This window comes from Trachemys scripta, chromosome 1 (genome assembly GCF_013100865.1).
Source record: "Trachemys scripta elegans isolate TJP31775 chromosome 1, CAS_Tse_1.0, whole genome shotgun sequence".
Taxonomy (NCBI): domain Eukaryota; kingdom Metazoa; phylum Chordata; order Testudines; family Emydidae; genus Trachemys; species Trachemys scripta.
Window position 1 is genome coordinate 236627275 of NC_048298.1, and position 14591 is coordinate 236641865.

At 40.0% G+C, this 14591-nt stretch overlaps 1 protein-coding gene across 3 annotated transcripts in view; it reads left to right on the top strand.

Moving 5' to 3' along the window:
- Window positions 1-14591, top strand: part of SH3RF3 (SH3 domain containing ring finger 3) — a 378424-nt gene that overhangs the window by 246502 nt on the left and 117331 nt on the right. For all 3 annotated transcript variants that reach the window (XM_034758087.1, XM_034758088.1, XM_034758086.1), the window contains exon 2: window positions 11594-11869. In XM_034758087.1, coding sequence (XP_034613978.1) covers window positions 11594-11869 — 276 coding nt within the window. The remainder of the gene's footprint in view (window positions 1-11593; window positions 11870-14591) is intronic.

Consider the following 14591-nt stretch of genomic DNA (forward strand, 5'->3'; position numbering starts at 1 on the left):
AGGCCACACTGTCACTCTACAGATTAGCAATAGGCACCCACCCCGCCCCGAGCATCTCCCCGAAGTGTCCAACTTCTGGTCCACTGAACGCTCGCAGTATTCACAGATTTGCTGCTTCCAAAGAAGCAGTACACCCCAGCTTATCAGAAATTCTGCTTAACTCACAGCACTTAGATTTGTTTATAGTGGAATCAAGTTTATTTAGCAAAGCATAGAAATTCAAGTTGTAACAAGTAGAAGTATTGGGAACAAATTGTTACATACAAAATAAAATCATAACAGCATTCTAGCGCCTAGACTTAATTAACAAGATACTCTCATGTCTAATAAATTATTGCTTACTCAAAATCCCTGCAGCGCTGTACAATGGCACAGCCAGTCAGGCAGTGACTTGTCTTTCATGAGACAGACACGCTGTCAGTTTGCCTCCAAAGTGAAGGATCCAACATATATCAGAACAATCCTTTGTCTTTATTCATAAACAGGATATGCCCTGCTGTTCTTTTCATCCTGTAGATTTCCTCTCTCGTAAATTTCAGTCTCTCAACTCACACCTGGGTTTGTATCAAATAGGCATACAGTATGCGGCATACAGTACACAAATAGCCAGGCAGGGACATAGCAGTCCTGTGTGAAAGGAACATTTCCAAGGTATGTCACCTCCAGATGACCTGCCTTAACTCCAAGACTTTAAGAGCATAATTTTAAGTATAGATACATAACTCCTTGCATATTATCTGGACATACATTTCAAAATGTTTATGATGGCCAGTGGGCTACTGGCTTTCAGAAGAGACCTCACTTGCCACGCTTTGGTGAACTATTATGCAGATATCTGACCCAGGGGATCCCTCTCCAACCCTGTGCCCTCCCTGTATGCTCTGCCAGTTGGCACTGAGAGTTCCCTGTGCCTGAAGCTCCAGGAGACATTTTATGACTCAGTCCTTAGAACACAGAATAGCTGAGTTTTAATTAAGAAGTTTTATTTTTACTATGATTTATTATTACTTATATAGCACTATAAATGTTCCTGGCACTTTACACTATAGATGAAGCATTATATTAAGTATTCATTCTTCATGGTATTGTTTTTATTGTCAAATTAACTACACTACTTTGGTAGTTGATGTTAAAAGCCCCTTGTACCCTCAAACTATAGTTCCTGAGGCGCTTCCTGGTGACTCACTGAGAGCTGGCTGGTCACATGCTGCTGGCTCACCTCTTTGTTGCTAAATCACATTAAAAGAAGCTAAAAAATATTTTACTTTTCTAATATTAATTCTCCGTGAAAGCAATTGCTATGGTTGTCACAGGGATGTTTTGTGATGATGAATGGGAAGTCAGGTGATCATTGAGTCAGTGACTCTATTAAGATATGATAGACTACAAATACTTTCAAAAGCCCCTGTTTTAAGATGTAACAGTGACTTACATGTGTTGTCTTTCATTCAGAAATGTCCCTAAGCCCTTTTCTGTTTAGTACAGACAGCTGAAAGCAACCCAAATATCCATTTAAAACTACTCCGGGGACAGAGCCCATGTTAGTGTAAATTGTCAGAGCTCCATTGACTTCAATCTTCCCCAGGGAATGTAGGACCCTTGCACCCAGACAAAATTTAAAATTTAGTGAATTACATTCTGCTCCCTAAATTCCCTGGATATATGTTTAAGGCACAGGGCCAGGAGCCAGATTTCTTAGTTCAGTGGCAGATTTCTTACGTGACCTTGGCCTAGTCACATAACCTCTCTGTACCTCATTTTCTGCATCCGTAAAATGGGGCTACCAGAGGAGCAACAATTATTATTCCCATTTTACAGCTGTAGAAAATGAGATAGAGAGAGGTTAAGTGACCAGCCCAAGGTCACATAAGAAGTCTGCAACTGAACCAGGAGTAGCTTTGTATTTAAGGCACTGGCCTGGGACTTGGGGTGATCTGAGTTCAATTTGTGGCTCAACTCATGGACTCACTATGAGTAAATCACTTTGTCCCTGATCTGTTATGTGCATATCAGTGCTATTTTCTCTTCAGTGTTCCACATGAGGGGAACTAAATCTATGGCTTATCCATTTTAGTAATATGAATAGTGTTGCATACAAATTATCCATTTATTTTATTTGAATGAATATATTGCTTTTGAAAGATGCTGGATGGCAGCCACAGTGGCTAAATTCCTGTTTATCTCCCTAAGAGATACCGCATGGGCAGTGATGGTTCTGGGGGGATTATTGCTAGGAGTCAGAGGGTAGGTCAGTTTCTATCTCCATTTATTCCTTTCCCTCTGCTAAGGTTGCCAATTTTGTTGTAACTTTAGATTCTTTGTTATACTGTCTCCTGGAACTGGACTGAGACCACATCCCTCCTCCCCCAGCATTTTATAAGATCTCACATCACCTTTTTCACAAAGGTAACCGAACAGCCATCATTTATGGTTATGACTTTTAGTCCCTGTCAACTCAGGCCTCATTAAAATTGGTGCTCTGGGCAGGAAAGGCTCTGTGTCCAGCATTGATACTCTGAATCATCCTGTTCCCCATCAAAGTTATTTCTAGTATAGATTCTGCCACACAAACCCCTCTCTACTATAGTTGATGCGCTTTGTGCGAAGCTGTTCTGCATGACAGGGTACCATATGCTGAAGAGTGGTCCCGGCTGCCTGTGTAGAGCATCCCACCAATCAGAAGACAGGGCATTACCACAGAATTCGCTCTCACGTGGAGGGAGAGATTTGTGTGATGCTTCTGAGTAATGAGGCACGAAATTAGCATTATAGGGTTTAATTAGTATTAATGTCTTGTACTGGTGGGTTGTGTTTAATTACAATGTATCCATCACATGTGCATACTTTTCATGATTTTGCTTGACTGGATTGATAGGCTGGTGCTTTGGTAGTAATGTTTGGACATGGAGATACTTCATAAAGGAAAAATTAGATAAATGATGGTTCAGTAGGAGAAACAAAAATCCCAGGAATTTATTTTCAGGGGAAAATGACAGTAATATTTCAAAAATTACGACGAGTCATGTTCCATTGTATTTCACGGAGATTGTTTCAGGTGTGCTCTAAAATATTTCAGTATTATTGGTGACTAACAGTGTTCTTACTGGCATGTGACAGGGTGTTCTGGGACTGTTTGGTTCTCTTCATCTCAGCTAGATATACAAGCTACAGCCTTTGGCATTAGTGCAAGAAAGTGGGGGACAGGACCCATCAGTGAGCTGCTGATTGTGTCTCACTGATTCTCTGACCAGCTCTGTCTCTCTAGCTGGACGTTGTCCTCAAGTGAGCATCTGCCATCTGGGAATGGGCAGAGTGGAGCACACTCTGACCTTCCCCCTTTCCAACTCTCAAAATGCCACTTTATCAGAGCTGGAGGGGGGAAGTAGCACAGGAGCTGACTGTGCCTGATCTGTGTCCAGCAGGGATTCTACTGTGCCCTGGGAATCCCCAGCAGAGGAGATGGATGCAGTTTTCACTCTATGCTGCCTTTTCACGGTTCAAGCAGTGTGTGTGTGGGAGGGGGGGAGGGTCTGAGGAAACGGTGAGAGAGTTGCAATACGTCTTCCTGGGTTCTGGGTTTCTGACTATTTTTCGCAATCTGAGATCCTGCTCCTTGATTTTTATTTTATCTTTTATCTTTACTGCTGGCTGCAATTGTCCGTCCTGAACTTCCCATTTTTGTGTTGGTTTGCAGATCTTGCAGTCTGGCCAGTGGTTCTAATGTTACTCCATGTGAGGTGTTGATGATCTCTCCTATCTATGTCACATTAATATACAAAACAGAAAGGTGCTTATTTTTCAGACCAAGATGGAAGTCAGCAAAAGTTGGTTGATCTCTCCCCTGACTTTTCTGCCAGTTTTGGTCACAGTTTACAAGACCGGGTCACAAGATTTCAGCAGTGTTGAACCCAAACCCTAACTATCGTTCAACTTTGCTAGATCAAGCTCCAGATTTGAAATTCCGCCTCCTGAGCACAGTTCTGCTTAACAGTGAAACAGGAGGTTCACATTATCAAAATAATGTATGCTTACAGCGGTGACCAGAAATATCCCAATTTTGTATAGTGATGAAAAATCCCAGTGAAGTTTCAGTCTCTTTAGGAGTTTTTTCTTTTTTTTTTTTTTATTTGTCCAACTGTTGTTGATGATGGATCTGGGAATCATACAACAGTGGAGGACAGGATAAACTATAACTAAATGGATGTAACGTGTCAAAACACTGAACTCATGGCTCATAGTCAAATCTAGGGAACCAATCGGAGGGATTATTTATGCATCTCCCATTCTGAGAATTTGCCCATTTACTTTGCGAATGGAAGGAGATGTTTATGTACATCAGAGTATGTGTGTATTTTCTGGCAAATACTTGTTAGTAAAACCACATTAAGGGGCGTGGCATGCTCTGTTTGCTATGTCCAATAAAACTGGCTGCATCATAAACTGTTTATTTCCACTTCCCAAACAATGTGAATTTATTTATGAAACGAAAGCATGTTTTGTATGAACCTGCATTTCATTAGTAGGATAAGTGCAGAATAGATGTTACTTGTAGTGACCTCGTTTGCTGCTCACTGGAGCCGATAACCTTTGACATGTCTTCCAGTCTTGCATTACTTTGAAGCATATTGACAGAACATTTCTGTACTTTAGCTTTTCAGAATTTAAGACCTATGAGAAGTATGCAATTCTTGCAGTACAAAGCTTTCCACCAAGAGGATTATTGGAAACAAACTCTTTTTTTCTTTTGCTCTTTGGGGTCTGTAATGAAAAATCCTCCAGTATTCTCATTTAATTGCTTCGTGGTTGTTTTCTGTCAATTTGCCAGCAGGTTCCTGCTTAACGGCTGCTGTTTGACTTTGCTGAAACATAAATGCAGAATTATTGAGTTGCCAACATATCATTAAGTCATCTGTAAAGAGTTTCTCAGTGTATTAATGCTCCAGGCTTTTGTGTCAATATTGATTGATTAAAATGGAAAAGAAATCTTGGGCAGAATTCAGCATTGTACGAAAGTATTTTTTGGCAGAAGAAAAGGTTGGATATTGATGTTGGCTATGATTCCTCAACTCCACCTCTTAAAAAACAAAAACAAACAAAACAAAGCCTCTTGAACTTGAGTACCAGTGTTCTTAGCTGAATTCTAGTTAGCCTAAGAAATGCAAGGAGAAATCAATGTGGCTAATCAATTTCTTAGTACATAGTCAGATATAGAGGCTGTTTGATTGTGAAACTACACTTGTGAGTGACTATGGCCTGTTCTACACTACAGAGTTAAGTCGAGGTAAGGCAGCTTACTTTGACCAAATTATGTCAGCCTTGCTCCTGCTGATGTAGGTGCCCTACTACACCAACATAATAACTACACCTCCGTGAGAGGTGTCGGGTTTATGTCGGTGTAGTTAGGGCAGCACAGTGTCTGTGTAGACGCTGTGGGTTACTTACATGGGCTGTTGGCTGTCATTCTTGTCAGTTTCGCAGCTCTAGCATGGAGTTGTGAAATTAACAAGAAAGCCAGGCAGTCACCTGGGCTCCCCACTCGGAGCCGGGCTGTGCCTTCCCCACTCCTGGTCGTGCCATGCCCACCTGGCTCCCCACGGGCTTTTGCCTAGGCTCCCGATTCCCCACAGGGAGCCCGGCTGCTGCCCAGAGGCTCCCAGCTCCCCAGGAGCCTGGGCTCTCAGCCCCCAACACTGCCCCTCTTTAGTCAGTGGAAGTGCTCCTGGTGAGGACGCGCAGCATCGACAGAAGGAGGGTGGTGTGGACATGAACCACCGCAGTATTACTAACATAGGTTGGTTTAAGTTTCTAATGTAGACATGCCTTAGGTCTCAGTGTGCTGGGGGCAGGGGGAGGGGAAAAACAGCAGTTCTATCCAAGCTGGAGAGAATGGGTGGTTGAGGTGATGTGTGTGAGGAGAAAAGAGTGAGGGTCAAAGTAAGGGAGGAGCCAGAGAGTGGGGCGGCTCCTCCTCCTCTCTCTGGTTTGGATAAGCAGCGCTCCTCTACAGCTCTCCTCCTTTGGCTGATGTGGTGTGAGGTCCCTCTGCTGTTTTAATCTACTTCAATCTCTGGGAAGCAGTATAGAGTTAAAGGGGGAAAAGCAAAAAAAAAAAAAAAAAACAAGGTAGATTTAGAGCAGGAAGGAAGATTATTTTTGTTAAAGGTACTGGAGTTGCAGGTATAGCATAGTATAGGGCTTGGGCCTGAGAGAAAAGAATAAAGGGGATGCAAAGGAGTAAACGGTGTTTGTTTGTTTTTTCTCATTGCACCCTTGCTTGATCTTTATTCTGGAAGAGTGGAAGGTGGTGGTGTGGGGGAGAAAAGATGTGGAGGAAGAAGAGGGTAGTGGTTGAGAAGGGAGTGTTTAATTTCTCCCTACCCCTCCAGCTACTAAAATACTGCTATGCATATCTTTCTGGCTCCCTCCAAAATCATTCTCTGCCACAGGTTCCCTGGGTTTTCATTTTGACAGCATGTCACAGCCTGCTTTAAATTAGAGAATTCTGTAGGAAAGACCATCTGTGCCTATTGAAGATGATAAAATATGACTAAAAGCATTGTATGGAACATAAAGTGAGTGTAAATGGAATAAGCGTGTGGAGCTAGTATGCCAAGAGAGAATGGGAACAGTATATTTTTAGGCAGAACTTTAAAGGATTACAATTATGAATTAGACTGTAAATTTGGCTGACAACACTGTCCTACAGAGCCAACAGAATGAGGAGGAGTCAAGTGGGAGAATGGCAAGTAATAAGGTCAGCAATAGATTGTACAAAGGTTTGAAAACCAACTGGTAAAGCTTGAAACTATCTGTAAGAGTGTGCTATGTTTTGTTGGGAGGGAGGTGTCTCATGATAATTAGCACACACAATTGGTGTGGGTTTTGCTGCTATTTTTGTAATTCAGAGAGATAAAATCGAAACAAAATAGAAGTTCATTCTTCCAACCTACTAAAACCTTTCTAAATTTGATGGGTTACTCAACATACAGACCAATGAAAACAACTGCTGCTGCCACCACAATCAGAAAAAGCCCAGTCAGGTTACTTGGTTGGAACTTGAATTAATTTCATGAATATGATCAGTGAGAGTTTGTCTGGGGTCTCCTGACTACTGAGCTCCGCTACTATAATTACTTGAAGAATCCTAAAAAGGAGAATTTTCAATTTTTTTCTCAGTTATGCTTTTAAAGTTCTCTCTAAAGCACCCCCACCCCCGACCCACTGTAAAATGTAGTTCATCTGAAAAGTGACTCTGTTAGAGTGGGAGCATCAAGCTTCATGTTTGCGTCTCTGTCTAGATCTCTGAGTCTATATCATATAAGATGCGTTTACCGGTAAAGAGGTGTTTTTTTCTACCTGCAATTCTGAAAACTCAATCTGGGATCTTTAAGTCGAACTGGGGACTTTCAGACTCACAGGGTCTGTCAATTTTTTATCAGAACTGTTTTTCCGTGGAAAATTGGGCTTTTGATTAAACAATGTTTTCCACAAAAAGTGGCTGCTTTCTGAAAAAAATAGTTTACTTTTCATCAAAAAAACATAGCTGAAAACAAAACAAAAAAATTCAGATGAAAACTTTAAAATATAGTTTTGGAAAGGATTCTTCATTGCCTAATGAGGGTTGTAGCTAAGATGCGTCATGTATGCAGTACTGTGTCCAGTTCTGGGTGCCACGCTTTAGGAAAGATGTGGACAAATTGGAGAGATTCCAGAGGAAAGCAGCAAAAATTATAAAAGGTTTAGAAAACCTGCGAGAAAAGGTTAAAAAACTAGGCATGTTTATTCTTGAGAAAAGAAAACTAAAGAGGGATGTAGTAACAGTTTTCAAATATATGAATGGCTACTATAAAAGGATAGTGATCAATTGCGCTCCAGGTCCACTGAAAGTAGGACAAGAAGAAATGGGTTTAATATGCAGCAAGAGAGATGTAAGTTAAGTAGGGCTGTCGATTAATTGCAGTTAACGCACGTGATTAACTCAAAAAAATTAATCACAATTAAAAAAATTAATTGTCATTAATCACACTGTTAAGCAATAGAATACCAATTGAAATTTATTAAGTATTTTTGATGTTTTTCTACATTTTCAAATAATTTCATATAACTTAATAAACAATTCTGCCAATAATTCATGAGCCAGGATACAATCCAGTTTCCTTTCCCTTAACTCTATTGGCATTGCACTTCTATCATAATGAAAAAGTAGTTAAAAAAAAAAATTGGCCAGAGAAGTAAGGAATCTGATCTGATCCTGGGTACCTCCATCTTCATGTAATCACTTTTCTGAGCATAGTCATGCTATAACTGGATCCGTAATGGTTCGTGTGTAGTGAATACTTGACAAGGCGTTTATTTTATATTTGAGAAATTGTCTTCCATAGGCAGAGTACTAGAGTCATAAATCTTACTTTCTCTCTTGTCTCAGTGCTACTATCAGAGTCTATAACCTTCTCTTCAGCAAAGCATGGGATTGTTTTTCTAGAATGAAATAGGCGACACTATACATGCAGTGCCCCAGTATATAACACCAGCAAGTTCTTTAATCTTTAAAATGCTTAGATGGGCAGTGCCTCAGTGTTACTGGACATCACCATAGCAGCAGAGATAAGTGTGTCGGGAACAGTATGACTAACTCACCATAGGATGATGCCATAGAATAAGCCGTTCTTGGGAGATTGGGTTATGTAGCAGTGTTATGTGGCCATTAACTTTTCTGTTTCCTGATATTATGTTTTTCATTACGTTTGAAAGCTTTCTTCCATTCTGTTTGTCTTGGACAAAGGATTAAGGAGATGTCACCTAGAACCAAAAAAGTGTGGGAAATTTGCAATGATACATTAGATAGTTTGTGTTATGAGGCAATGAAATTAAATCCCTACCCATACAACAGGGATAGTGCTACAGTATGTGCGATGGGCTCCATCACTATAATTCAGACAGTGGAATCCATTACACACACGTTCCAAAATCAAGACAACACCTGAGTGCCTAATCCCTTTGCAAATAAAATAATGAAATTAATATTGGTGTACAGAGATGACTATGGGATCTGACTTTTGATATGAGTACAATATCTGAATGATGTAGTGTTCATGAAAAATCGCTTCCTACTTTGTCCAGAATATAGACGTTCCATACGGAGGTATGGGGCACTATACATTACAGGCAGATGTTCTTGCTCAGCCCACAGAAAGATTTGATTGTAAGAACATAGGAACTGCCATACCAGAACAGACCAATGGTACATCTAATTCAGTATCCTGTGTCTAAAAGTGGGCTGTGCCAGATGCTTCAGAGGAAGGCATAAAAGCTCCATAGTGCATCTATTGTTCCTGTACTATAACTTGGGGAGGAATTTCTTCTTGATCATCCCACCCCCTCACATTGGAAGCATCATAATTAATAGCTCTTGCAATTTTACCCTAGCTAGTGTAACTGCAGATGCTATTCTTATTCCTATAAACATCTACCAGGGGTAGGCAACCTATGATTTTCAGTGGCACTCACGCTGCCCGGGTCCTGGCCACCGGTCCGGGGGGCTCTGCATTTTAATTTAATTTTAAAAAAAGCTTCTTAAACATTTAAAAAAATCTTATTTACTTTACATACAACAATAGTTTAGTTATATATTATAGACTTATAGAAAGAGACCTTCTAAAAACATTAAAATATATTACTGGCACGCGAAACCTTAGAGTGAATAAATGAAGACTCAACACACCACTTCTGAAAGGTTGCTGACCCCTAATCTAATCCCTTATTCAGAAAAAACACCACCCAGAAGTCAAGGAATCATTAACATCCTGTAAAATGTCTGAGTTTTTAAAATACGTTGCTTTTTATACCCTTCCCACCAGTCACCTGTCCTAGCTGACAGCCACTGTAAAGAAAGAAAAAAAAAAACAATATCCATGCATACACAAACAATACAAAATCCTGTAACATTTATAAATAATTTATAAATAAACTAGTAACAACCATAATGTCACTACATTGTGGAACAAAGGGCCAAATCATTCCTAAAAGGTACTGACCTGCATTGATGGTAGGAAGGCAATTTTTCACCACCGCCGCAGGAGCTGTGCGAAGGATTTGCATAATCCCTCATAGGGCTGCGAGGCATCATAGAATGTCAGGGTTGGAAGAGACCTCAGGAGGTCATCAAGTCCAGCCCCCTGCCTTCACTAGCAGGACCAAGTGCTGATTTTGCCCCAGATCCCTCAGTGGTCCCCTCAAGGATTGAACTCACAATGCTGGGTTTAGTAGACCAATGCTCAAACCACTGAGCTATCCATTCCCCCATGCACCCTTTAGGATGTGAAGTATTTCGATTCTTGCACAGCTTGCCAGCTATGCTGGCGAGTGAGAGGGCAATGGGGTACATTGCCATGCCCCCTGTAGGGTGTGTCTTACCCCAAAGGGACCCAGGGGAAAGGCTCCTTGCACCTCCCTCTGCCCCATGAACTCTCAAAAGAACCAGGCATGATTTGGCCCAAATGGAAATTGGGAGCTGGGTAACCTCCTTAAATTATTTGCTGAACTTCCCTCTGTTCTATTCTTGTCTTTTCAGTTACAACTTCCGAAATCATCGACAACAAGCCGAGAGTAATGAGAAAGCAATTGCCTTAATTACAGACTCAATTCTGATCCTATTTAAGTCTATAGGAATTTTGCCATGAACTTCAGTAGGCGCGGGAGCAGGCCCTAGCAGAGTACAGCTCCCTCTTGGATCATTTCTATTATATATAATTGGAGTTGGCACTTACCTATCTATATAGAGAGAAATATTAGAGAGAGAGTGGCAACTCTGAGCCACAAGACCTCTAAAATGTTTTGGGAAACAGTCTGAAAAATGTTATAGTTCTGTAAGTTATAGTGAAGGTTGCATATCAGTTATGAGGGGATGAACCTAATACATTCTTCCTATTCTAAAAATATTTTCCCTACTGACACTAACTCAGAGACAGCAGAATCTTTAAACTTAAAATTATGTATGTACATACAGTAGTCCTTAGTGAATACCATGCAATTTGAGCAGTTTGAAAGGATTAAGAGGATTTGGACTTGTTCTAACAAACTAAGTCAAAAAGTTTCAATTTAATATCTTTAAATTCATAACTTGTAAGCTACTGAACCAATTTCCTTCAAACTTGATTTGTTTTGTAGATCTCATTTTGACTAAAAATCAAACCAAGCCTGAAGACTGTATGTACAGTATTTATCTTATTGCATGTACACTTTTATAAGAAATTCCAGTTTATGCATTATATAGTGTATGAATTAGCAAATAAATATAATCATATAATTCAATAGTAGTTTGCAGCCTAAGTACAATGCATCAGCGTTATAGTGAACTTTCACCTTAACTCTGCCATTTCCTGACATTTAAATGTTTCATTTGTCAACATTAATATTGTACTAATGTTGATTTTTTTGCATGAAATTTAGACTATGTTGTATTGCAATACATTGGAGTCACCATGGTAGATCTGTTGCTGATAATCATTTAGCTACTAGTAGTTGGGAAATTTAAGGAAGAGTTGGTGCATATTATAAGTTCATTTAAAATTATTGTCTGTTGTGTTTTCTTCAGAGTATTTCTCAACTGCCCTATGGTAAAGCTCTCTACACCTATGAGGGAAAAGAACCTGGTGACCTCAAGTTTTCCAAAGGGGACATTATCATACTACGCCGAAAGGTGGATGAGAATTGGTATCATGGAGAGCTCAATGGAAACCATGGCTTCTTTCCAGCCAGCTACATCCAGTGTATCAAGCCCCTTCCACAAGCTCCGCCTCAGGGCAAAGCACTTTACGATTTTGAAATAAAGGATAAAGACCAAGACAAGGACTGTTTAACCTTCACCAAGGTAAAGTAAAAAGCTGTTTCTCGTTTCCTTACTCACTACCGGTGGGTGTAGTTCAAGAGGTGTTTGTTTTGCTGCATCTGGCAGTCTGCTCCATTATGAGTAAAATACTCTGCCATGTACAGCACTTGATAACTTAGAACATCTTTTTATTTAAGATGCAATTTTAAGAGATTTCATTTCAAATGGATACTGTAGTTTTAATAACCCTGCACTTCCACATGTACAGTAGTTTTGCTAAAATGCTGTAATTTTGGCAGAGCTAGGTTCAGGAGCAAAAGGGACCCTTTCTTTCTTTCTTTCTTTCTTTGATCAGTGACGTTCTCGTGCATGATAGTTAAGGGCCATGAGCTCAGATACATTGAAAGGAGAGGTGAATTTCCAAATTAATTGGGAGCCCAATCATGGTAGATACTCAGGGACATCAACTTCTTCTGACTTCTAAATGCTCCTTTCTGCTGAGGCAGAGCTCACTCAGGTGAGATACTGCCCACCCTCTTAACTACCACCAAAGACAGGGAGGTCTGCAGGAGCTGAGGGCACAATGGGTATGTCTACACTGCAATTAAAAATCTGTGGCTGACCCAGGCCAGCTTACTGGGGTTAAAGGGCTGTTTAATTGCTTGATAGACATTCAGATTTGGGCTGGAGATCAGGCTCAAGGGCTCTGTGAGTTGGGAGGTCCCAGAGCGTGGGCTGCAGCCCAAGCCCGAACATCTACGCTGTAATTAAACAGTCCTTTAGCCTGGGCCCCACGAGCCTGAGCCAGCTGTAACAGGCCAGCCAGGATGTCTAATTGCAGTGTAGACATATCCTTAGCAGCCAATGGGAAGCCCGTAGAATTCAAGCCCTCATTTTGGAATGACATTTGTGCCAAGCCTATCAGAAAGCTGCTGACTCTGTCCACAGGATAGTGCACTGATATTACGCATGTGAGAAGTGTGGTTTTTAAAAAAGAAGGCAAAATCTACAACTGGAGCTGGTCAAAAAATTTCTAAAAGAACATTTTTCCAATAGAAAATGTCATTTCAATTACAGTAACTCCTCACTTAACGTTGTAGTTATGGTCCTGAAAAATGCTACTTTAAGCAAAATGATGTTAAGCAAATCCAATTTCCCCATAAGAATTAATGTAAATAGGGGAGGTTATGTTCCAGGGCGGAAATTTTCACCAGACAAAAGACATTATATACATATACAGTATAAGTTTTAAATAATTTTAAACAAATAGTTTAATACTGTACTCACCAATGATGATTGTGAAGCTTGGTTGAGGCAGGGGCATAGCGGGGTTGGGGCGTGGTGGCTTGCCCCACTCCACCAGCCTGGCATTCCAGCCAGGGATCAGGGTCAGAGTGCGGGGGCTTGCCCCATTCTGCCCAACCAGCATTCCTGCCGGGGAGCAGGGTTGGAGGCTTACCCACTCCTGAAATGTCGGGCGGGCAGAGCGGGGCAAGCCAAACAACCTTATAATGGAACATTGTGCGACTTTAAACGAGTATGTTCTCTAATAGATCAGCAACCTAATAACGAAACAATGTTAACCGGGATGACTTTAAGTGAGGAATTACTGTAAAGGGAAATATTCTGTGGGAACGTGTCCATTTCAACTAAATTTTGTTTTGAAAAAAAATTGAAATGAACTGTTTTGATAAGATCCTTATTGGAATGAAACATTTGTTTTTCAGTTTGAGACGTCTTTTATATTTGTTACTTTATTTTGTGTTATATTTGATATTGTATTTTTAAATTTATTTTATGTTACATTTTTTTCATGTATTATATTTTTATAATATACCAATTGTCAAAGCATTTGCCAGTTATGACACCAATCACCAATTTTATATTATATTGTGATACTATATTATGATTGTAAAAATATTATTAAATGCTAATTTTAAAATAATATAAAAGAATTAAAAAAGAATAAAAAGCTCACTTAATTTAGGTAACTTTGTTAGCTTGACAAATGGCTATTGCCTCTTCTACTAAACCACTCAGGAGCTGTTAGTTCCTTGTTCCGTTCTGTATACCTGATGCTCTATAGAACGTGATCTCTTGCTGACTGCTTTAATGCTCCTTATAAAATCTTCTCAGATAAATGAACAGGTCCTAATCCCCTGTAATACACATTCACAGTCTTGAGTGTCCAGTGTCATTTACACATGCAATTTTTTTCTCCTGAATAAGTTTATAACTGCGTTCTCAATCATCATGTTGCCATCTCCCTTCATTCTTTTACTCTTTACCTGTAGCTGCTTTGTTTTGTCTAAGGAATTTCCTTTCTACCACTGTTTTATCCTTTAGATTCTTCACCTTATAATTATTTTTATGTCTTGTCTATTGTTCTCTCTGACAATGAATAATCTATTTTTCATCTCAGGACTTTGCTCTTATCTTCATTTCATCAGCTTTTTCAATGCTAATTTTAGCTTTCAACTTGCTGATGAAACTTCCTGTTTAGTCAGTTTTTAGAGCCTATGTGGCTATCCTCTCTTCATGGTATGAGCACCGCCTTGCCATAGATAGGATTTTAGAGGACAAGGTGGGTGAGGTAACATCTTTTATTGAACTAACTTCTGACATTTGGAGTTGTATGTAATGGTCAGAGGGTTATAGATGGCAAGACCTTTGGGGATGATGTTTCGTTTCTTGTATTTGCTCAGGAAGTAAATGTTGCTGTTAAGTTTTGCTTCCTTTTTCATGCTATGGAGTTTCCATTTCA